The 25472-nt window shown below is 44.5% G+C and overlaps 2 protein-coding genes across 6 annotated transcripts in view; one reads left to right on the top strand and one right to left on the bottom strand.

Annotated features, from left to right (window-relative positions):
- ARIH2 (ariadne RBR E3 ubiquitin protein ligase 2) overlaps window positions 1–7902 on the bottom strand; it is a 31912-nt gene extending 24010 nt beyond the window's left edge. The window contains exons 1-2 of one of the 2 annotated variants that reach the window (XM_034066314.1): window positions 7597–7902; window positions 3469–3816 (exon numbers count right to left, since the gene is read on the bottom strand). In XM_034066314.1, the coding sequence (XP_033922205.1) occupies window positions 3469–3717 (249 nt within the window). In that variant the 5' untranslated portion in view covers window positions 3718–3816; window positions 7597–7902. Of the gene's footprint in view, window positions 1–3468; window positions 3817–5999; window positions 6016–7596 lie in introns of those variants that run through there. The other variant, XM_031049230.2, reaches the window with a different exon arrangement.
- Window positions 7727–18774, top strand: SLC25A20 (solute carrier family 25 member 20). Of its 4 annotated transcripts, none has more exons than XM_034066315.1 (6): window positions 7728–8159; window positions 9091–9383; window positions 11133–11260; window positions 16446–16555; window positions 16997–17121; window positions 17622–18774. In XM_034066315.1, the coding sequence occupies exons 3-6, from the start codon at window positions 11157–11159 to the stop codon at window positions 17682–17684; spliced, it is 402 nt and encodes a 133-aa protein (XP_033922206.1). In that variant the 5' UTR covers window positions 7728–8159; window positions 9091–9383; window positions 11133–11156; the 3' UTR covers window positions 17685–18774. The 4 variants fall into 4 exon arrangements, with proteins under 4 accessions (XP_033922208.1, XP_033922206.1, XP_033922207.1 ...); XM_034066316.1 differs by having other exon boundaries at window positions 9096–9383; XM_034066317.1 differs by lacking the exon at window positions 9091–9383 and having other exon boundaries at window positions 7727–8159.
- Window positions 18775–25472: the final 6698 nt, after the last annotated feature.

The raw sequence follows: 25472 nt of genomic DNA on the forward strand, positions 1-25472 counted from the left end.
AGTTATAATTACATCTACTTTTGAAAAAGAACTGCTGTAATTCCTTTCCTGGTCTGCAGGCAATACGTGTCATTCTGCTTTCAAGAGCATTGCCTTTAACAAGTGTTGATTGTTGGTCAAGTGAGCTTTTGAGGAATGAAAAGTGATCTGCTTCAATTCACAGGCCTTTTGGTCACAGAATCACAGTTTTGGATATCAGTTTGAGATTTTCTTCTGGCATACTGCAGCAGAGATAGCCTGTCCTAATTTTAGTCAGGGTATTAACTGAACCCTCCAGAAACAGGCCTCCAGATTAACAGCACTAACCCAGAAGCAAATATTTCCTCCTATTTACTTGGAAAGCAAGGGCTTTAGTTACTAAAACCAAAATGAGGAGAAACTTTCAGAGTACTACTTGCAACATCCCTACATTGCTTCTGTATGGTTCTGGGATAACCACTACTGTAGTTGCAAACCTGCCACACAGCACAGCTGATTCTATTTACCACTACATTGTTTGTACTGTTTTTTTTCTATGCTCTAATTCCCCACCAGATAAAAAAAGGGAGTCAGAAAAATTCAAGGTAAAAGCTTCCTATGACAGTAAAATATGCAAGAACATACATCTAGCTACATGCTGTGTTTCATGCTTTTATCAGATTTCAGCTTTTCACTGATTTTTGTCTCTCTGGCATAAAAAGCAAGCACTTCATTCACACTTTTAACATATGCAGAGCCCTCACATCTGACCTGAGGTTCACCAGCCAATACAAAGTTTTCTCACCCGTCTGTTTAGCTTCAGTATGAGTGGGAACAAAGTCAGCTGTAACTCATGGGGAATTAAGTTATGCAAGAGGGTTTCAAAGAAGGATCACTCTTCACCTCCACACTTCTAAGAACACAGGAATTCAACAATCAGCTTGAAACAGCTGCAGAGGTTAAAAACCAAATGATGAGGGTTAATAAGCACAGCAACTGAAATACTATTTATTTAGATTATTATTAGCTGGTAATACTGCAGATTGTAAGTATGAAGACAATGAAGCTCAGAATACCCAAGTGTATAGACAATATGTCACAGAGAAAAACCATTTTTAATACCCACAATTCAACCTTTGGAAAGTGACTCACCTAATGACAATATAGAGTGTCAGAACATTCAAACATGGCATGGAGTCTATTTATTGCATTCTTTTTTTTTTTTTTTGCTTTAGGAAACTGTATTAGTCTATCAATTTCTTGTGATAGCAAACTGCTCAGATACCATACCATGCATTGCCTTTAACATGGCACCTCCTGAAGAGTTTTCAGTTTAACTTCATCTTTATCAGGAACTCCGCCTTAATTCCCAGCTAATGCTCAGATATATAACCAGTAGCTATCACAAGGTAAAGGAGATTAAATCAACAAAACAAACTAATGTGCTCCAAAAGAACCATTACCACTATACAAAATCCCCAAGACATTATGAAAAGTAGTCTTCAAAAGGAAGTTTTTAGAGCTCAAGCAAGTTAGAGGGAAGAAGTTAACACAGTTCTTACAAAAGTCTGCCCGTTTACTCATATCCATTAAATGAATGGAAAACAATGATAACAAATAGCTTAACATGTTCAACTTCATTCTTCTCTAAGCCTCTTAATTCAATGCAAATTCTTTCCACTCCAGTTTGTCTCAGAAAACTAACAAAATGACAAGTTTCCTCGGGGAAAGAGAGGGGAAGGAAGAAATGGGGTCAATGAAGTATTGTGAGAAAGTATGCCAGGAAACAAAAAAGTACATGCTGCAGATTAACAGCAGATTTCCAAGAAAGGAACAATTCCTGCACCATTGCTGCTAGCAAACTGAGAGTTAATGCGGCACTTCAAGAGCTAAGGTCTTTGTGGCTTACAAGATCACAGTTTTTCAGGCTTCTACCCAAATATATTTTTACTTTCTCATGCACAAACCAAAACGTAGCACTTGATGTAAGCATATTCTTCATATAAATGGAATCTAAATGCTCCCTGCTTGGATCATATTTGGGGTGAGAGTCAAGCTAGCGGGTTGGTATTACCTGAGCAGCCCAATGAGGTCTCCAGAATTCTTGGGAAAATTATTTTAGCTCTGGAAGCCTAATTTTAAAGACTAAATAAAGTATTGCTTTTGTTGATTCAAGAGAGCAATACGGCAGGGGTCACCTTTTTGAAGAGGGCTCCATTTGAAGGCAAACAGTAAGGAGCAGAAAAACTGTTCTAGATCTTTACTTAATCGCTAAGAACCAAGGGCAACTGGCAGCTGGAACAGCTATTCTCATTTGTTCTTTTCCTTTGCCTCCCTTTTCTAACAATCTGGAGAGAACAGCAGGCATTCAGAGCTCAAACTGCACATTTTGAAGAAATCAAAACACGAGTTTGACAGTCAAGAAAGAGCGAAACTTAATTTTCTGAGACAGTGAATGCTGGGAACAAGCACACAGCAAAATCAGAGACACAGCAAAAAGTATGGGTGCTCTTCAAAGCCTGTTCTTTATAGGCTTCATAGTCCTATTGTTATACTGCTTCTATAGGACACTGATGTGCAAGTAAGGATCAAGAGATCACTGTCATTGTTTAAAATTAGGTTTGATTCATACAAAATAAATAAGAATAAAAACCTATCCAACATGGTTTTTATATGCTGTGATCACCTGTCCTTTTTCAAAGGTTGCTCCAAAGAGCAAGCGGTAGGAGGCCTGTTACAGAGTAGATGCATCAGTAATTTCAATGCAGTGTCTACATCTAGACCTTAGAAAACTCTGCCTTCATCTGACCGGCACTGGGACTGAAGCACACTGATAAGGCAGAGGGGGAACCTCTTATTCTTACCCTGTAGTAAAGTTAATTGGTTGCACAAAGAAAACTTTGTGAAATTCTTATTGAGCATAATACCATGGAGCTGACTCACAGTGTGACTCTTCTGTGATGAATTAGTCACTACAAGAGCTGAAAAATGCATTGTACTTCAGTTGCTGTCACTGTAATGGTAGGGTTAATAACTGGCATGACACTTGATCTGTCTTTGAAAGTCTATGATTATTTTCTCAGAACCAACAAAGAAAGGTGATTTTGTTAGAATTACAAAGTTTCAGCATGTCTTCCTATCTGTCACATTCCTTGCACACAGCTGTACCAGTCTGCACCATTTATGATTTGGTTTGTTTCTTTTCTATATATCCTGTTTCCATTGTGTTAATGCAAAGAGTTGTAACTCAGGAATTTTGGTTATGAAGCTCAGCTCTGTAAAAAAAAAACCAACCTGTAAGGATCAACATTCAGTAAGGAAGATTTTTCAGGCCCCAGAACCAGAATGCAACAATTTTAAAACTTAGAGTCAGTTTTGAACCAGGGACCTTTAATAATGTTCCTCCAACCCCCCATAACAGCAACATTGTCACAGTTTTTTCAAAGTCTATACTCCACATTTGCCTTTTTCAATCACAGACTTATTTCAGGGTCAGAAACCTTTCCTCACCTTTAATGTAGCAGCCAAGCTGGCCATATGTTCATTCAGAGTGCTCTCCGACTCCTTGTAAGTCAGGCAGGTGAACTGATACTCCTCTGGATCAAAGGCATCTGCTCCCTGCTGCTCCACGTCGTTAGCTACCCCATCATAATAATCCTCAATATCCCCAGGATCCTCATCCTCTTCCTCCTCCTCGCAATTAGGGTCATAATCCTCTTCATTGCTGTCAGAGCCCTGGCTGTTCATGTCCACGGACATCTTAATGCCCTGTCAAAACTGCAGACCAGGAAAGCAATTGCAGCTTCTTTTTCTGCTCCAAACTTTATCCTTCTTTTGATTTCATCTGAGTTCTGTCTCCTAAGGGGGGAAAAACAGTTTTTTTCTGTTGCCTAAGGAACTGTAAGAGAGGCCACGTCAGTATCACACAGGTGATCGAACAGCCAGGAACAGACCAATGCAATGGCCCAGTTACAGATGATTCTGCTGTGCAGGTCCCTGGTTTGGATCCACTGCGACTCCTGTACCTGCAAAGCCAAAGCTGCTCTTACAGGCAAGGTCTAACACATCAGACTGGTTTATTCCATTGCATCTTAGCTCCCAGAGTGGGCCATGAGACTTCTGACATTTGGAAAGTGTCTGCGTAGCCTTCACTACAGATCTTTTCAGAGGTACACAACTAAGTTTATGGTATTAAGTTTTTACCAACGGCCTGAAGTGCTGCAGAAAAGCATCACATCCATTTCATCAACAGGAAAAACACAAACCCCTTAACTATGACCACAGGAGCCAGAAAGGCCACCTGTGATGCCCTGTACAAGTCCACATTGCTTCAGAACCACAAGCATTGAGTGGGACTTTGGAAATTAAGACAAGCAAAGAGATCTCTCACACCCACTTTAACATTCCTCAATACAATCTCAAAAGAAATGGTGAAATTCATCAAGCCCTTTAAGTAGGTTCTACTGGATGTGATGTGGTTTGGGCTTTACATCTGAGGGGGCAAATAAAATTCTCTCATTTTATTACCTTCCAATATATACTTCTTACCTTCTGAGTGTAGAAATTTATGCTCCTGTTGACTGCTGCTATTCAAGAAGATTCAGAACAGCCAACTGAACTACAAACCTTCTGCTGTGTAACTAAACCATATGAATGAGAGTTCTTAGAGGTTCAGCAGCAGAGCACACGTATCAACTTTGAATTGTGCCACCTCATCTGTAGTCACAAATCTTCATTTTAAACCAAATCATTTAGTTTTAAGAATGAACATATTAAATACAAAACTTAAAACAATGCTGCAACTGAATTTTACATGTACAATTATATACATAAAAACATAGCTTTGTTTTCCACAAGCAGCATGGACTGCATTTCTTACACATGTTTGCATTTTGCGTTACTATGTTGTTAGCTCTGTTACTCAAATATATTCCCACTGTATCACAATTTGTAGCTGCTGGGGAAACCATGAACTAGCTTTGAGAATCCTGACTTTAGAGCTCAGGAAATCACAATCACAAATTACATTACTTTTTCTCAACTTGTTTGCTTTCTATTTCCAGCAACCTGGCCAAGCAGCACAGAATAAGCAGGAAGAGATGTGATGTATGATTAACTTGAGGGGCAGCAGATACAAACCTCCACTGAGAGAAGATGAAGGCTAGCAGCTAATTGTATTATCCCCTGAATTCTGATATCCATTCCCTCCATTTGCTCCTTGATTCCTCAGCCATCCACAAAATAAATAGCACACAAGTATTTTAAAGCACTGCTTCCCATTGAACTTCAGAGGAGCAGAAGCACCATCTCTCCATACTGGAAAGAGACAGGCATGAAATCCAATTTGACAGACACAAGGCAAACCTAAATGGTCCCTCCCTCTGTTCTGCTTAATGATTTAGTTCTGGGCTTAATCTGTATCAACACTGACTTCCTGCATAAAAACTTAATAGATCTTTACCTGCTAAACCTTACGTTAAAGGAGTAACTGTGAACACTCCTACAGAGCCATCAATAGCCCAATGTGCCACAGCTTTGTTCAGCCAACCTCAGAGCATCACAAAGCCCAGGCAAGTTCCACCAGTCAGGAAAGGTCCCAAACTCACTCAGATCATTCTACACCCTAGAGGTGGAACAAAAACCCCAAACACTTGGTCCATTTGCTCTCTCAACACCTGGTGAGTCCTATCCAAGCAAGGAGATGTTTTTAGATATCTAAGTAGAATATCAGGCCCACCTGGTACTTCAGCAGGTACATACCAGTCACTGGGGAGGAGGCTCAGAAGAGCACAGAAATGTTTCTCTGTGCCACTAACACACTTACTTGAACAGAGCACTGTCTGCACAGGCAAATGGGCCACATCAAGCAGAAAAGTCTGCAGATGTGATAACTTTCATGACTCCTGTCACAATACTCTCAGAAAGAACTCACTTCCAGCATAATGAAATGTCATACGTATGTGTGGAGAGAGCAAAGCTAAGGCACAATCTCAATGGACAAAGCATAACAAGGTACTAGGAAAACGAGGAACAGAACTCACCTAACAGCACAATGCACTCATTCATGGGCAAATCAGAAGCTCTCTGAAGATAAGGCAAGACACAGATATACTTAACAGCACTAGTTTTTAAAATAATAAAGATGTTAAGCTCAAAAAAGAGGCCCTAAAAAGCAAAGAGTACTCAGATTAGATAATTACCATAATCCCTCAAATCAGATTATAAAATTTTAAACTTAATTTAGATTGCTTTTGGACCCAAGGGAGGATGAGGTCCTTTCTTTACCACTTTCATCCATGATACTCCTTCATCTTCACTAACACGGGTACAATTTAATCCCTTTGCTCTCTCCAGTCTCCTTGCAGGAACTCCCAAACACACCCACCCCTATGCTCTGCTGCCTGCCAGCTCCAACAGAGATGCCCTCTTGCCGACTCCTGCTTTGCAAAAAATCTTCTCCACAAGGACTTATGAGACAAAACAGCTTCAAATATGACACCATCAGTCTCTCTCTGATCTCACTACCTCGTATCTTGTCCCACTGCTACCTCTGTGTGATTTCTATCATAAGTCTTTTGAATGATGCACCTCTTCTTGTAGTATTTTTCAACCATGTGAGATGGCTTTTTCTTCTTTTGCCTCTTGATTGAAAACTCCAAAACAGAGACAGTGTAACTCAAGTCTGTCTCCTGAAACACTTGTCCATGTAACCTGTAAACATGCCAACACTACTCCGAAAACATCTACTATCCAGCTCCACAATGGCTATCAGTGTTAATCACACCTTCCCTTAGGTCACCCAAATGTATAATCCATGGATTATCCCTAAATTCTCTACCACACACACAGCACATACACCTCGCAGTTTCTCCACTGAGATTTTAGATAAGATTTCTTCATCCCAAGAGTGAGAAACTAGAACGACACCAGACGTTCTCCACCACAGATGACTCTGCAGAGCCCTCCATGTACATCCCAAATGAATGTGCACACACTCCTCCCACTGCTCAGTCTTTGTTCATACTAGCATGCCTGCCTTGTCCTCCTCAACTTATCCAACCCATTTCATTCCCATCCTTTCCCATTTATCAAGTTATTACAAATATACCTATGCAAGTCTTCCTTCTGTAATAGCTCTGAGCTCAGGAAGAAAGGTGCCCACTCCACTTAAATTACCTCAGGTCCACCTCTTTTCTAAGCGTTCAAGACTAAACCCTGTTTGTCCCGCACAGCCGGAACAAGGGAAGCCCGGGAGAACTGGGAGCTGTGGAGGGAGAGCCAGGAGCAAGAAGCCCCAACAAAGCCCGTGCCCCTGCCCGGCTTCTCCCCGCGGCAGCACAACCCCAGCACTGAACCTAGCACAAGTCCCAGGGAAGCGGCACCTCGTCCCTCTCGCCGGGATCGCCCCGCCCCAGGACCTGCCGCGCCGCCTGGACCCCGCGGAGAGACACGGACACGGACACGGACACGGACACGGACACGGACACGGACACGGACACGGACACGGACACGGACACGGACACGGACACGGACACGGACACGGACACGGACACGGACACGGCAGCAGCACTCCCCGGGCACTCACGGCTTCCCGGCATCGTGACACAGACGACCCCCACCAGAGCTCCCCGCACTTACCGGGCGCCGCGAGGCGGGCCGTGCGGCGGCGCGGCGATTAGGGAGCGGCGCGGGGCTCCTCCTGCCGGGCCACCGCTGCCTGCGCGCCGGAAGCACCGGCCTCCACGGGGCGTCACTTCCGCTGGGCGGGTCCCAAGCTCGGAACACGACGAAGCTCCGGAAGAGGAAGGGTGAGGTGATGGGAAGGATTGAGTTGACGGTGTGGAGTCACTGCAAGGAGCTGCCTGAGTGCTCTCAGGAGCCGCTGTCGGACCCACGGGACCGCAGCCGGTAGCAGCGCTCGACGGAGGAAGGTCCCACAGCTGCTGCCGCGCTTCCAACCTGCCCCGCGCTCACCGCCCCCAGCATCCCGGCGTGCCGCGCGGCCCGGCACTGGGGTAAAGGTCGCTGGGCGGAGGAGATGGTGCTAGCTCGACGGGGACGCAGTTCTCTGGCCCCGTTCTTCACCCGGCGCCGCCATGGCGGAGCAGCTGCAGCCTATCAGCCCCGTGCAGAATTTCTTTGCTAGCGGTTTCTGAAGGATCGGCTTGGCATTCGTGGGGCACCCGCTGGACACCATCAAGGTGAGGTAGTGGGCGCCGACGGGTTCCGGTGCTGTGCAGTGCTGTTCAGTCTGTGGCAGACAGCGGGGACTACAGTTCCCGGCGGGCAGTGCGCGGGGAAAAGCACGGCTTCCTGCGGGGGGTGGTGGGAGGACTACACATCCCGGTGTGCACCGCGCGGAGGGAGGCTGGATGGTCTTACGGTCCCGGTGTACCTCGCGGGGCCTGTCGTGCGGAGGGGCGCCCTCTGTCGGTGCGGAGGCCGCCGGGTCCCGTTAACAGCTGGTTTCTAGTAAACGTTCAAATAAGGGCGTCGGTTTTTTTGGCGTGGAGGAGTTGGAAGGCGAAGCTGATCCCGTCAGCACCGGGCTGTGGCGGGAACCCGGCCCTCTGGGACAGGCAGGAGTCGGAAGCGACCCACGGAACACACAGGGTGGAGACACAGGGCAAACACATGGAGACAGATGGGGTATAGAAGGAGGGTGCATCCATACACCAAATATGTGAGGAAGGGGAGCAGTGACACGACATCAGCTCTCAGGTATTGAGGTGGAGTTGTTATCCTGATGTCATCCCAGCAATAATTAAATACATGAAAATTTAATCTCATCTCTTCTGCAGAGGGTGAAACTTATGTCAATCTCTAACAAAATCATAAAGTCCGGTCAGAAAGCTTATTCTGTGACAGTAATCTCATATCATCTTATCATAGAATGGTTTTGGCTGGAAGAGATCTTAAAGCTCATTCAGTTCCAACCCCCTGCCTCAGGCAGGGACACCTTCCACTAGATCAGGTTGCTCCAAGCCCTATCCAACCTGGCCTTGAGCACTGCCAGGGATATATTTCATATAGAGGTATTCTCATATAGAGGTATATTTCATATAGAGGTATTCATTGAAGTTTAGATAGTAATATTTAATAAAATATTGTTTTCATATCCCATCTCACAAGGTCAGACTGCAAACCCAGCCGAAGCCACAGCCTGGTCAGCCTTTGCTCTATTCTGGGACTTTTGACTGCTTCAGAAAGACTCTGGTTGGAGAGGTACACCGTTAGCACGTCATCTGCAGCGCCTGCCAAAATCATCAGTTTTTTCTGTGTGTGGCAGGAATGGAATCATGTAGGAATGTTGCTCTCCTGGAGACTACACCATTCTGGGGTTACCAGTTGGAGTGGTTCTAATCCAAGTTTATAGGTGGATTACAAAACTCGTGGAATACCTGGCATCCACATTACCTCCACGTGTATGTGTCTGTTTTGTTAAACGCTTTTGGTTGAAAATAGCATGATATTAATGCCTGAAGTTATAGGCTAGAGTGAATGTTGGCAGCTGTTTGTCAGCTTTGTTGTTGTAATCAGTGGAATCTTGCTGTCTTTGGTGTTTGGAGTTGTCTCTGGAAATGTTGATATAGGCAGGATATCAACTTTGTTGACACAAGTAGTTGTTTTGCTTTTTTCTATAATGTGTTATACCATCTGCAAGAAGGCAGAGGAGAATTAATAGGTAGTTTTATTTCTTCTTCTATTCGGTTTTTGGGTTACAGAGGGACAGTTACAGCAGTTTTGTTCAGTTTTCAGAAAGTGGACAGTGGTTTTCACTCCTGAATCAGCCATATCATGCAATTGAACCATAGTCTATTTTGGTTTTAGAAAGACAGGCAGCCTTGGTTTAAAGCCTTGTAAGTGACACAGAATCTATTTTTCTGCCTCACAAGTTTTCCCAGCAGCTACTTACCACTTGGAAACAATGGCTGTAAAGTCCAACTGTTGGTTTACTAGTCTGAAGTCTGATTTTTAACCATTGGGTCTTGTTGGGTAACTAAGATCTGCCTCATATCCAAAATCTTCTTTCATGATGGTATTAACAGGTTGTTATGCAACCAAAATAAATCTTGCTTCCCTAGTCTCTCCCACAAAGCACTGAAATGCATTTCTAGTCCTGAATCTCCTGCATTTATTAACACCCCTGCTGAAGCACAGACATTAGAGCTGAACCATAATAATAGCCTTGTGATGTGAAGTTCAAAGTTATGCTGCCTCTCGACTTCTACTCAATACTCATCAGTTTCTTTGAGGAAAACTATTAAACCTCCCTGCCAAGGCCTTTTGTTTCCCTCTGGGGGAAATGGAAACAGGGAACTGCTCACAGGAAGGTTGAGCAGGAGTGTCTAATCTTTCTCACCTACATCCAGTTTCATTAGAGTCAGTTGTGCCTATAAGAGTACAGACACATACTGAGATACAGTAATTTATTTTGGGAGAGGAAAGAAAGGGGTGGACAGACCAGCAAATATTTAACTTGTGCATCTAGTCTTTATCTAGAAAGACAACTCCTTTCTGTTAGGTAAAGTTTAGTTCAAAGGCAAAATAAATGAGATAACTGCTGCTGTTGAGGTCTGCATGAGAATTTTTCCATGTGTGTAGCCTGCTGAAAGGAAACATCAGGAACGTAAATTTGTATGCTGGAAAGGTTTTGACTTGGAGAAGGAAAAAAAAAACATTTTGCTCTTGAACTCTTTTCAAATTGAGTTTGTGTGGGGAGTGAAGTGGTTCAGGTTGGTCTGTCTGGCTCTTCCTTTATTTAGAGAATTAATCGAGCATTCGCAGGCTCAGTGTCAGGATTTTACATTACTGCATTTGATGACTTATTAATAAAGCATACTTATTAATAAGAGAGGACTTTCAACATAAACCTTAGGACTATTACTCTGTTGGCTTATAACTTAATTTCCTCATACTTGAGATAGAAGTACAGGATGAACAGAAGGGTATAAGTGGTGCCTGTGTTTCCCAAGAAGGACAACTTTCCCTTGTAACAACTCCTGAGCCTCAACTAAACATGTATCATTACAAATGAACAACAGACCCCATTATTCCTGTGATTAATTTGGTTGTATGACTGACACTGTATTGTAGCTGTTCTCTTCGCAGTAAGTTGATGTGTGCAAAGTCTATGCAAAACCAATTAATTATTGTGATATTGTTTCTTGCAGGGAGTCTGAGGCTTATAGAGAGGAATGGCAGCTCGTATTATCAAAGTGTCACCCATGTTTGCTGTGTGCTTCTTTGGATTTGGCTTGGGAAAAAGGCTCCAGCAGAGAAAACCTGATGACGTTTTGATGTGAGTTTCTGAGTTAATCAGGCACTTGGGAAAGGCACTGCAAGGTTCTTGCAGGCTGCTGCATCGTTGCATGTTGAGTGTAATGTAAATTTGTCTCCTTTCCTAGGTTATAAATATAGTTCTAAAAATTAAAACACTTGTGTTTAAATGCTTCTGGAAACATAGGACTGATAGCACAGGCTGAAAACAGCATGCGGGCAGATGCTGTGCAATTCCCTTTCTACATAAAAAAGAGTCATTAAGGAACAATTCTGGTTTAGATGGGTACAAGTATGAGCTATATAATGGTTGCCTGCCAACAGTCTTGCTACTAACAGAAGCTATGGGAAAAATAAATTCATGGCCAAGCAGTCTTGATAGTGTTCACAGTACTGGTTCTGTTTCCCCTGTTAGCTGTGACTCTTGCTGTGTCCTTACATCAGGGTATAGTAATAACCACAGAAATGTTTTATCACTAGTTTCTGAAGGGAGTTGTTTATGAGCAGCCCTTCTCTCAGGCATGTTTAAGCTTCTGGAAAAGAGGTGGGAAGCTAAGAAAACATTGTGTGGTTCTCTACACGCTGACTTAGGCATGAAAAAAGCCCCCCACCAATAAAGTACTCTGTTACCCAGTTGTGATTTCTAGCTCTACAGGAACAGAGCTGTAGGTTAGCAACATTATATTCTATTATTTGTGCAATACATAGGAGCTCAGTCAGGAATCAGGAGTCCACTGTGTTGAGCTGCGTGTGATGGGGTGCGGAGATGTGTTTTCTGTTGGAGCCTTGCCTGCATGGGGACTGACCAGGTGGTGTGAGTGCATGTGGCTCTGCAGCACTAACCACTGCTGAGACAGAGTGAGCTTCCTCTGCTTGGGTAGCTCAGAGGGAGCCAGTGCTGAGATGCTGGGGCACTGCTCACCCCATTTTAGTGTCCTCAAGCAGACAAAGGCTGAAGGGTGAGACCAGGGGGACAGTACAGAGTGGACAGTACAAGGAAACAAATGGGCTGTGGGCATGTTTCCAGCAGCCTAATCACCTCAGTTCCTTGTGTTTTATACGCACCATACCAAAGGGATGCTTTAAGAAGCAAGCTGGAGAAGAGCAGTGTAGGTTTTTGAGTCTTTATGTGGAACTCCTCTCAAGCCGAACAGTGGGAGAAAAAGAACAAATAGATGGTGGAACTGTTGTGCCCAACTGTGCTGTGGGTGCAGATTTGGCACAGTAAGATACAGTGTGCTTGGGACATGAGGGTTAAAAATAAAGGTCAGACTCTTAGCATCATGGTTATAGGTCTAGAGACAGGCAGGGTGGCAGTGGTTCCCTGTCAACGCAGGAGTCACAGACAGCGCGGAGACAATCAGTGTTATCGAGCGATTGCCAGACTTTATTAGATACAGTGCTCTTCTTATACCCTTACTCCCTTATGTAACAGCCTTGAATACTGAGCTCTAATTGGTTAGTCTAGAGGTTACTATCGCTTACAGAGCTAATGTTTACAACTTGTTATAATTGCGATTAAATACCTTACTCTAAAAATACAGTCGGAAACTACAACCTTGGCAGAGATCATTCTGTGCACGTTTTCAGTGGAAAATTACAGAGGCCTAACAAGACAACTGACCTTATGCCTGCCAAAAATCTTCTTACTTTACAGTAACAAGGCTCAGGGTATCGGGATCGCTCACTACGTGGCCTTGGTTCTTTAAGAATTCCCACAGTTCCCAATGCAGGGAAGATTTGGAAGGAAGGAGATAGAACAGGCTCCTCAGGTTTCACTCCATCTTTTCTATGCCTGACTAATCCAAAGGTCAGCTAGAAAACTCAAAGCTTAGTTTGAGCAGGAGGTGCATATGGAGTGGTGAGGGAGGTCTGAATGGTCCAGAAGATTTAATCGGAATTTAAGAGTAAAGAAAGGTGGAAGAATTAGAAAACCTGAATAGAATGCCATCTCTTAGGCAAGTGAAGAGAAGCAAGAGGTGTGGAATTTAGTTAAATTGAGATGTTAGGTCATCTTACTAGAGGAGGTAGCAGGAGGTTGGACTTGAAGATAAGTTTATGATGCTTCTGTAAGGAATTTCTGTCACAGAGATTTTGCCATGTGAAAGCAGATGTGGAATGATTGAGATGACAGCATCGATGCTGACAGGCTGGAGTGAGGAACTGAGAGGTTACAGAAAGGAGGCTCCTCGCTGCACAAGTAGGAATACGTGTGGAAGCTGGGGTCACTGAGAAGTGTGGGAGACTGGAGGAGAAAGAGACTGCTGGGAATAAAAATGAATGGGGAATGCTGTAGTAAAAATATGCAAGTATAAGGAATACTAACAAATACAGCGGATATGAAGAGCTGAATTACAGTTGCTGTGGGAACCAGCATGTTGAATCCTAGAGATGTTAAATGTTTAGCTTTAATTATGCATTGATGAGGCACTTCTGCACTGATCAAAAGCAGTGGATGCATTTCCAGTTCCACCACTACTGTGTGGAACAGTATAATCTGGTGATAACAGGTGTCTTTCTGCCCTTCATTTCTTACGTGCTGTGTGCACTAGTGTCTCTTCTGTTTCCTCGGGCAGATATCCTCAGCTGTTTGCTGCTGGCATGTTGTCAGGTGTGTTCACAACAGCAATCATGGCTCCAAGAGAGAAAATTAAGTGCCTTTAGCAGGTAAGGCATTGGATGGTGGTGATCAGAATTTAATTTTAGGGGTCTTGTCTTTCCATGCGAGAAACTTCTTTGGTTAGTTTATTTACTCTGTTCTGACAGGAGACAACTGTCATTTAATGCAACTCTGTCATGAAGAAGCATTATACAAACTCACCGTGACAGTATAAGTACACACAGCATTCATTGCTCTAGCAATTTTACAGAGCACAAGCACAATGCTATCTAGTACTGGCATTGGTAGATGCCTCTGTTCACTTCAAAGTCTGGAAAAGTGTTTTTTTTCAGTATGGAAATGTTACCTTGACAGGTTTCCAATACAGACCTAAGGAATTCATTCCAAAACACATGAAATAGTGACATGATGATATATTGGAAGCTTTTGTACACATACAAATTGAAGGTGACTTTTTGTCAATGCAAATGTAGAATTACCTAACTGACTTCAGTTGTTTCAGGCTTATGCTGTGGAAAAATAAGGGAGAATCTAGTCTCTGCATGCAACAGTAAACAAATCCTCAGCTTGAATGTGAGAGAGCTGTTTGAGGAAGTGACACAGAGGTTTCATATGCAGGAGTGCCTGTGGGACAAATATGTGCTCCTTCCTGTCTGGAAACACACACATGGCTTTCTAACTATTAGCTGAATGATTGTTCACCAGCCAGAAACCTTCACTAGTAAGAAACTATCACTTTAATCCTTTAGATCCAGGCAGCTACAGGTGAAACTAAATACAGTCGCTCTTTGGACTGTGCATGGCTGTACTGTGAGGCTGGGATTTGTGACATGTATAAGGGGACTGTGCTCACCCTCATGAGAGGTAATTTATGGGGTTATCATGATGCTTCTTCTGCGTGGGATACTTTAAGGGAGGAAGCTTGACATGTTATCGTAGATCACACAGTCCCTTTAGACAATTGAAGATGCTGTGTCACCCTCCTTTCTTTTTTTCCAGTCTGCAGAGCTACTCCAATGCTTCAAAGGGACTGAGAAATAAACATGAGATTCTCAGTGAGTGAGGAAGAGATTAGATGACAAGGATCAGAGGGATATAGAAAGTAATTAAGATCTGAGAAGCCAAAAGAAGTGAGAGACTTCAGGAGAGGAGCAGAGAGAGCAAAGACAAATACAGAAGAGGACTTTGTGTATTCCTTTCTTTTTCCTTCCTTGGAGAAGGCCTGTGACTGTTGCTGTATCATGCTGCTTTTGAGGAGGTGATTGCAGCAGTTCTGCCTTCTACCCAGTTGAGTGTCGGTTATTTTTGACTGGGATGTCATGACCCCTCTCACAACAACGGAAGTAATTGTGCCAGACTTTGAATCCTTCATGTGTTTTGATACTTTATTCTTTGAAAGGTGTTAGATTGTTTCCTGTACTGGGGCAACATTTCCCAGTTTCTGTGCTTTGATATCCCAGTTTAGGCATTTGTTCTGTGCTTCTCATGGAAGTGTAGCAGGTACCAATGTAACTCTGGCAATGTAACTCAGGCTGGTTCTCCAGTTCAGGCATGAGCTGAGAGTGGGCTATGGGAGTACCTTAAAAAAAACCCAGAATAGAATTATTAGAACAAATAATGTGCAAAGCTCCTAATTGTTGTAGCCTGCTGTGCAGTAACTAAGAAAACTTACAGCTTTCTTATCATTAGCTTAACAGCCAGCAGGCAGGTTACAGTCTGACTTGAAAGGCTGCTTGTAGAAGTACTTGTGAAAGGGTGCTCAGTTATTGCCTTTAGAACCTGCTCTCCATTGGAAAGTTCAGGTTCCTCTGTCCAGAGCAACAGAAGATTTGGCCTGTAGAGGAGGTTCAGAAAAGAATCAGGATGTGCTCAGTGGTGGTGCTGAGCTGGCCTGGGACTGCTCTGCCTCTAGGCTTCCTTTCGCGCTACTCATAGTCTTCGCTGTTTACCTACCAGATGTCCCAGCCAGCAGAATGTATTTCATGACATATGAGTGGCTGAAGAGCATTCTGACCCCTGAGGGAAAGAGGTTAGTGAGATCTCACAGTCATCATTTTCTGCACTTCCCAGGCACTGCTGGCTAATCTCCCCAGATACAAAGAGATTTAGAGCAGTGTCATCACAACAAATTAAATGGTTGTTCATCTTGTGAGTTGAGGTGGTTTGGGCTTGGGTTAACTGACAAAAGTGTATTCTGAGGTTCTCTCAGATTTGAGCCTTGGATCTTGTTAGCCAAGTAAGCAATACCTCAAGTATCTTCGTTTTCACCCTTATGTGTGCAGAGAGCTGGGGATTTTTGTGTTGGGTCTTTTGTTTTGTTTATTTTATTTCACAGAGCAGCTGTTGTGTGCTGCTGAAGGAACCTGTAGTGTGGAGGTAGTACATTTGCCCACAAAGCTCTAATTTGTGGAAATCTTGCTCAGACTCAGTGCTCTGTGTGTGTCTGCAGCATTGTGCTGCCTTCTGGCTCTTAGCTGTGCTGCCTCTTTGTCACCTTAGTGAAAACAGATGAGAATTTACTTCTTTTTTTAACTTCCTCTGATTTTGTTTTCTTTTCTCCTTTCCTCCCACCCCAATCCCACCACAGTGTGAATGACCTCAGTGCACCAAGGATCCTTTTTGCTGGGGGCCTGGCTGGGATCTTCAACTGGGAAGTTGCCATTCCACCAGACATGCTGACATCCCATTTCCAGACTGGTGAGTTTTATGTCAGCTTGTCACAACCTCACTGAGTGTGGTGCTTTGGAAATGGGATGGGCAGCAATGGAAGATACCATCTGAGCATGCATCTGGGTAGGAGCTTGTCTTGAGCTTGAGACATGTATGTGAAGAACCCAAGTATGTTCTTAGCTTTTTAGGCAATTTGGTGGACTTGATGATGTCCATCATCAAGTGGTGATGGTGAGCACTTACCTTCTGTTTACTGAGCCTTTAGTAAGATGTCTTTTTTTTGTTTGCTTGCTTTTGACTGAGAGATAATTTTCCTGAGCAGATGTTGTCACAACATAGCTTGAGCAGTGCTTGGATTCTGGTGTCACCTAGATGGCATAGCAGTATGAACCTGTTGAAAATCCTGGGCTGTTACATTTATGCTTTTGACTACCACACGGCTACTAATGTGTTTTGCATCCCTTTCAGCTCCTCCAGGAAAATACCCAAATGGCTTTAGAGATGTGCTGAGAGAACTTATCAGAGAGGAAGGGGCTGCATCTCTGTATAAGGGCTTCACAGCTGTATTGATAAGAGCATTTCCTTCTAATGCAGTAAGTAGTGATCCAGCTGGGGTTTGGGGATGGCTGCTCACAGGGAATGTTTGCAATCGGCAGAGGAGAGAACTGGCTGATCAGTGTTGTACCATTTCAGTGAGATTCTTGTCTCTGCAGGTGCTTTTAGCTGTTGGTATCTGGGTTCTAAAAATGTACCTTAGTCTAGGAGGAACACCAAATAAAACTTTCTTCGAAGCTTTATGTGAAAGCCTTTTGTTGGCTTTCTCTGATAGTCTTTCTCTGCTGACCCTTCATCCAGTAGAAGACAGAAATCCATGGTTAAATTTAGACCAGCTTTCCCTTCAGTAAATAATGAACTGAAAAGAGAAGTTGTGCCTTTATGTGGAGAGATATAGTAGAATCCTTGCCTCTGGTCCAAGGCCTTTTTTTCTTCTCTCCCATCAGCCCCATCAGGTGTGCGTAGTGCTGCATTTGAAAAACAGTTTGGATCAGGTTTTTAGAATACTTATGTGTTCTGTGTGTTCTCTCTTTTCCAGGCATGTTTCCTTGGGTTTGAAGTTGCCATGAAGTTTCTTAACTGGGTTGCACCAGGTCTATGAAGACTAGGAAGTCTCTGGAAATGAGAGAGGAGGAGAGTGCAAGTCTGCCTCAAAGGAATAAATGAATGATCATTTGAAGTTTCAGGAATGATTGCTTGCCTAATACCTTTTTGCCTTCCTCACATTCTTTAGGTGGTGCTAATGTGCCATTCAGAAACATAAGCCATAGCTCTGAAACAGAGTTAATGAGGAGTTAGAGGTGATTCACCTGTCTTCTGAGCCAATGTACCACAGCAGCATTGCTGCTAACAGACAGCTTTAACTGTTACACAATTACACATGCTATCTTAAGTCCTTCCTGGTTTTTAAAAATGTAATTCTTTATTTACTGAAGAAATATGTAGCTGTTAGTGCTGAAAAGCTTCCACAAAACAGTTGTTTGGCAGTGTGTACTTAACTCAGGGTGTATGTTAACAGCTGCACATGCTAGTGTCTACAAGCAGTATCAGAGCATTCTTGTCTCCTGTAGTTTTAGTTGTGGCTACTCCTATGTTTTCATCTTAAGCATGTAATGAAGCAAGCACAGAACTAAGCAGGGGAGGCCAGAGCTATGTTTCACGGGGCAAGAGGTGTTACAGATGCTGTAGCAGATCTTGCTGATCTTTTCTATGGAACTAATAGGGAAAATGAATTATGCTTAACATTTGTACTAAGCTTTACTGAGACAGCCAGAGGGGAAACATGTTTGATTAACCTCAACTTTTCTCATAAATCCCTTTCTGTCCCACTGAAGATATCCAAATGTGACTTCAAAAGTACAGCACGGTTCATAGCAACCCATGCTATATTTGAATCATCAGAGGCTGCGTCCTGGGATCCAGTCCCTGACACTGACCTGAGAAAATTTAACAGCACTTCTGAGAGCTCCATTGCTCTGACACCAAGGGGAGTACAGGAAGGAGATGCTGGCTCTGCATCTTGTCTAGCTTTAGTCTTGCTCCTGTTCCTTGTTTTCTCTTAATATCATTAAACATAATCATATTTTCACTGAGAAATGACTAATATTAAGAAGCAAAAAGAAATTCTAATTTCTCTTGGTTTTGATGCAGTGTTATGAAGCTCAATAAAGCTAACTGTTCCTTGGCTGGAATGTGTGCTGCTGTTAGTTCACTTCTTGCATGGTTAGTTTTGCAAACATTTTCCAGTTCTTAAGTCCAAGATGTGATTGTGAAGTACATTGTGTTGTGCTGCCTGTAGCTGTTAACCTCTTGCCTCTAAGCTGTTGGATTTCTGTCACGAGCTGTGGAAATTAATGTTCTGCTCTTCACATGTTTGTCATGCAAGTCCTGTTAGGAGCTGTGTTGCAGATGTGACTTTTTAACACTAAAATAACTAACACTAAAATAACATCTTGCCTGTCGAAGTGGTTTATGTTTTTCCAGGGAGAAGCCTGGACACAGATACAGGGGGGCTGTAAATGAAAGCATCTGTCTTGATGGCCCACAGGAAAGGATGCTGAGAGTTTGTCCTTGGTCTGGTGCAGTCTGTAGGCCTGTACCATAAGGACACAGTCTGCACCTTTTGGCTTTCCACAGGCAGAGTCAGCCTTGAAAGCTTTCCACCCACCCAGTGCTGCTGCAGAAACCCTGAATCCCACTTTCCTTCCCAATTCTTTGGAAGGACCAGATGGGAACTTGCCTTCCCCATAGTCTGTCTTGTGTTTTACAGAGTAGGGTAGCTCCTGTTGTGGGAGACTCCCAGTCACTTGGAGCTGTTTCCCCATTCTTGCTGAGTTAATAGTGGTTCAGTAGAAGTGGTGCATAAAGGACACTAACCTCTCAAATGACAATTCTAGGTTTACTGTGGCTAAATCCAAACTAGTTTCAAGAGGACTAGGTCTGTGTTTATGGCTCTGTGCTGCCTCACCCCCAGATGCTCTCCTGTACTCTGGTTCTCTAGCTGTTCTGGCCGCATTGCTGACTCCTGTGCTAGGGCTGTGATGACTAGCAGCAGATTTCAGCTTTAAGAAGTGGTCTAAGGATGGATTTTTTTTTCCCCTTATATCTTACCCACGTGCTCCAGAAATACTGATGTTTACTGGGAGGGATGTGCATCTGTCTTAAAATTCCACACACTGATGCTTAAACTGCCCATTGCAGCTGCCCTGTCAAATGCATCCTGTTGAACTTCTCATCTCATAGGAAGCAGGGGAAAAGAGCATCACCATCCTGGCTGCTCTGGGCTGGTTATGAAGCAGTTGCTCAGCAGATGGCTGTCTGGGGCTATGAGCAGGATGCAGCAAACCCGCAAGGTCAGAGTCATGGAAGCCAGCATTGCTGCTGCAGGACACTGCATCCGCTTGTGGCAGCTGCACCTGTCCCGGCTGAACTGCACAAATTCCACATCTGGGTCAGGATGTGCAGGCAGCTGGGATGGAAGAGCCCCCCACCCATCCTGCTGAGGAAGACTGTGACCTCCAGGCTCGGTGATGAGCTGTGTGCTGTAGTTCGTATTCCCTCCCATCCCCGTCCTGCTAGGCTGAAAACCTGCAGACTATGAAAACCATTCTTGGACACAGAATGTGGAACTAGTAGCACCCTGGACTCACTTGTTGGGATGAAAAGCACAGCTCCTCCATTCAGGCACTGAGGAGCTTTCTCAGTCTGTGTGCTGGCCTCTTGCTTGGTGCTCCAGGTCTTACCTTGGTGCTGTCACCAGCCCAGGCTTGCCCATCCCTGTGCCCTTCAGCAGGGCTTGCTCTGAAAGACTGAAATATTCCCTACAATCTAATAGATCAGTTGTTACTAGTAACCATGAACTGTCCCCCTTCTGCCAAACTATCCCTTTTAATACTTCTTTAATAAAGCGTTTCAGATCCTTTTCCAAATTTCAATTATCCAGATTATATTCTCCCCACTGTGAAGTTTTTGCAGACTTACACACTTTGTGTGACAAACCTCTGTCTGTTTAAATATGCTCAGTTTCATTTGGTGCTTTAGGTAAGTAAAACATGGGAGAAAGCAATTGGGAATGAGGAGCTGCTTTCCAACAGCAGTGATGGAAGGAGAGAGCTTTGGGAAGGCTGATCAGACACATCTGGTTCAAAACCTGAAACCAAGGCACCGTGGAGATATTTAAAAAGCTGCCTGTGTCTGTTAACACTCTCCCATGGATAATATGCCAAATCCTTGCCCCAGGGTGTGTGTGGCCTCAGGATGAGATGGGTCTGAGCACAGGTACAGTTTCCTGCACACTGAGGACTCTCTGGCTTTCAGAAGCTCAGATTTGAATTCAAATGTTATTTTCTAATTGCCTGGCCTCTTGTGGGAATTCAGATAATCTATATTCAGGTTAATGCTGCTCAGTAGAGGCTGGTAAGTTGGGTTTCCATACCAGCAAAGAATACCAATGACATTTCTCTTCATGCTCCTTGAATATGTTTTTGCTGTATCAGAATTCACAAGATTCTTGTGCTTCACATCCTGGCCCATCTTGCCTTGATGCAAATGAATTTTTTCCAGTGGTGATTCACGGTGCCTGGGAGTATTCCAGAAGTAATCCATGACACGTAAGTCTTCCATGCTTGCATTGCTCAACCTCTTTCAGTCCTCTTCACCATTTAGTCCAAAGGATGTCCTGGGAGGCAGCACTGGAAGCCAAGCTGAATAATTTCCACTGCTCTGTCTTTATCCAATCAGCCACTCATCTCACCATTGATGACCTTCCCTCTGGTCTCAGGGGCCACTGTAGAAGAAATGTCTCAGTAAAGCAGTAGCTGGCATTTCAGAGCTGCCCTTGAGCAAGTGATCTTCACCATGGCCAGAACAGTCCATCCAGTGATTTGCAGACCCTAAGCAGGAATGCACCTCACATGTGCAGCAAGGGATGGTTCTCCTCATAGAATCATAGAATGGTTTGGGTTGGAAAAGACCTTAAGATCATCCAGTTTCTACCTCCTGCCATGGGTAGGGATGCCTCACGCTAGACCATGTCACCCAAGGCTCCATCCAACCTGGCCTTAAACACCACCAGGAATGGAGCATCTTGCATCATGACATCTTGCTTTCAACCACAATGTGTGACTGTGCTGCTTGTTTGTACGAACCACGAACAAAGCTGCCTGTGGGGTCAATTGCTTGAAGCCATGCTCACTGCAGCATAGCACTGGTGCCACCAGTGTGCTCTGCACCGAACGGCTTCAATAGCACTGCCCAACTGTTCCTATTGGAAAACCATTGCAGCTGCCTCTGCAGCTCCTTGCTGGGGACCCAGAGGAGGGCAGGGAAATGCCTGCCTTGCACAGGAGCTTCCCAGGGAAGAGGGCTGTGGGAATTCCTGGTATTCCTGTCCCTTTCCTGCTCTCCAGGATGTATTTTGGGTGATCCAAATGCTCATTTATAATGCGGGTTCAGCGCCTGCTCAGATGTGGCTCTGTTTTACTCCATACTTTGCCTTTCTGCCGAGCAGACCCTGCCCCAGAAAGCTGCCCAGTAAAGGGAATGGGCTGCCTGGTGCTGGATGCTTGAAATGGAAAACTATTTCTAATTTAGGGAGATCTGTGTATAAAACTGAGGACATTTTCCATTGCCTCACTGTGTTGGAATAGTTCTGGGAGCGTATCTCAAATCTAGTAAAAATGTAAGCCAAAAAGCAGAGATTGGGCAGGATTTTTGCTAACACATCTCTGAATTCAGACACTTTAAGCTCAGATGGTTCAGTCTGAGCAGTTTACAGTGCATAGGTTCTCCCCAGGCTTATTAGAAGCCTGGCTATAAAGATCAGCATCACAGCTACAGAGACAGCTGTAGGTAGGCTTCACTTCCCTTTGCAGGTGACAGTTTGAGTGTGGATTTGCTGAAGTACATGACACTGTTGCTACCCTTCAGCATTCTGAGTGGAAGCCTGGGATATTTATCCATGCAAAAAGCTGGCTTCCCTTCTCTGTGAGAAACCTGAGCTTGGGATTCTCCACCTAACAGAGAGGAGATTCAGGTTAGATTAATAAGTTCTTCACTGCCCAGAGAAGCTGTGGTTGCCTCATCCGTGGCAGCGTCCAAGGCCAGGTTGGACGCAGGGGCTTGGAGCAACCTGCTTAGTGGAAGGTGTCCCTGCCCTGGCAAGCAGTTGGAACTGGATGGGCTTTAAGGTCCGTTTGAACCCAAACCATTCTGTGATCCTCTGCTGCTGCTGGTCTGAGTCTGAGAGCACATGAGCTCTGGATACCAAAGTAAATTCTGAGCTGCATGGTTTTGGATTCCCCAGGGCTGAAAGCATATCCCAGCAGCAGCATTTCTTCTTGGTACTATTTCCTGTTTCCTAATACTTATTTATTGCTGGCAGCTGCTTGCTCCTTCCTCTCTCTCCGCTCATACTACCAAAAATTTCTGAACTGTGATCTACCCTTGAATATTTGTCCTGGTGAACCAAATGCAAGGGAATAAACTCCCTGTCATTTCTCATCTTTAATCTCTATGCAGATTGAATCTGAAGCTTTTGAAATGAGTAAAATCACAGCAATTCCTGCTCGGGCTCAGCCAACGTGGTTCAGAAAATCTCCCGACTGCCCACATGGACAAATCCTATAAAACCACTTCCCTCTGAAACACAATCCCTGAGCTCATCCCCCTCCCAGCTCTCCGCTCACCCTTGACTCCCCATCAATCACTGCCAAGCAATTATCTGCTTCGTTTAGTGCCTCCTGGCCGGAGCCAAAGTTCAGGAGCGGGCAGAAGATGCCAGGAGATCACTCGGCGGAGGGAACTCGCTGTTCCCTCCGCCCGGTCGCCCGTTTCGCAGCAGAGGCAGCCGTGCTCAGCCGCAAGGCACGGGGAGAGCGGCTGCAGCGCGGCCGAGCGCCGCCTCCAGCAGCACAGGCTGCTCCTGGAAAAGGGCTTGAAGGTGCCCTGGGAGGGAGGCTGGGGCAGGGGCTCCTCTCTGGTAGTACCTTGGGAAACCGGGATCTGCTGCTGCCGGGATGGGGAAGGAGTGTGGATGGAGAGCCCTGATAGTGCTCCCAGTCTCCACCCTTGCTCATCACTCCAGCGGCTCCATACAGGGGAAGCGAGGCTGTCCCGGGTCCCCTCTGCCTCCGTTCTGGATCAAGACGGCAAAGCTCAGCTTCTCCTGGGCTGGGAGGTGCCTGGAGGTGGTTCTACTTCTGCCGCGGGTCACATGGATTAGGCACGGTGACGTTGTGCCGGTGTGAAATGCCTGTCTCTCCTGAGATGAGCAATTCTTTGTGATACGGACGAGTTCTCTCATGTGCTGATGATAAATTGGTGGGGATGGGAGCAGCGAAGGGGATGAAGCATCCTGCTGTCCAGCACACAGCCTGCCCCAAAGGCACAGCTGCCTCCTGGCATTTTCCTCATTAACGCTCTCAAATGAGGCGAGCAGCTCTCCCTGTCACCAGCACAGGCACATTTAGAGATGCCAGAGCTGTTTGCTGATAGATGACAGCAGCCTTCCCCGGTATGGAACTGTGCCACCCTCTCCCCTTGCTTTATCCCGCTCCAGGCACAGGGAAGGTGGAGGACGTCTGCAGAGAAGTGTCCCAATGGGAGCTGGATTGTAAGCACGGCTCCTCCACCTCGCTCCCTCAAACAGGGACTGTATTCATGTAATTCTTGACATGACCTCCAAGAATGCTCTTTCCGGAGAAGGTAAAAACACACTGTGTCACCAAGGACTGCCTTACTAGCACCAGGGATCTCTCAGCACAAATCTCTGCCCCCAGTGAGGGTGACAGGAAGCATAAAGAACCCAACACCCCACGGTGCTGCCTCCAGCTCTGCCATCCACAGCCACACACTGGGATTTACTGGGATGGAACTATCTGCATCTAGAGCTCGGGACTCAGTTTTCAGCATAATCACCCTTTGGACACCTTCCTGGATTTGACCTCTACAATATCTAGTGGCAAAGAGTGGCACTGTTTAATGATGTGCTGTTTTGTTTCAGATGGGCTGAATGGTGATGTCACTGGTGTCACTGAAATCTTGTCTTGTGAGAATTCATAACAAATTATTTCCCCTTCATCTTCTCTGAAATAATCTGTGACTTTCTGGGCCCTTCTCCTTTGGCTCCTTTTCCAAGCTGACGTCTTGTTTAACCTTTCATTGTACAAAGCCACAATCCTGCTTCCCCCCTTTTTTTATTTCTAGTTCTATATACATTTTTTATGTACAGATAATAGTTCTATTGATATTTTCTATTTTATTCTCTATTATTTTCCTCTAGGCACTGGCACAGTTGATTAATTAAAACCAGCATTGATTTCTAAATATGCTGAAAAGTTTAGTTATTGAGTAGCTGGCTAATATTCTGTCTTCTGCATGGTCTTCTATAATCAAACCCCTCTGGTCCATAATTTTTTAATTATCTGGAAAAACTTCCACTAAATTCACAGCATATCCTTTGCAGAAGGTGATGTACACATTGAGAAACTATGAGCTTTCTAATTTAATCTATGTAGTTTAGCAACCTTTACACCATCAATAAACAAGAACTGTTTTTTTCTGAGCAAAAGATGACTCAGCTGTTTCTTTATCCTGGCTCCATTCTAGTAATGGCAATATTGACAACGCTCAGACCATAGCATTTACATTGTCTTCTTCTTGATTTATGTCCCTTCTATTTATACTCCAGCTCACCTGCTAAAGCTTTGCTGAGAATAATGGTAAGATCCTGAAGTGAGGTGTCTAGGGAAGATGCTTGGCTTGATTTTTATGCTTAGTTTTACTTGCTAAAGGAGCTGCTTATCATATTAGTTGTATGGCTGCTCTGGAGTCACCAAAGTACAATTGCTAGGAAACTTGAAAACTGCTAAATGTTTGCTCACAAGTTTTC

This window comes from Melopsittacus undulatus, chromosome 9, assembly GCF_012275295.1.
Source record: "Melopsittacus undulatus isolate bMelUnd1 chromosome 9, bMelUnd1.mat.Z, whole genome shotgun sequence".
NCBI lineage: Eukaryota > Metazoa > Chordata > Aves > Psittaciformes > Psittaculidae > Melopsittacus > Melopsittacus undulatus.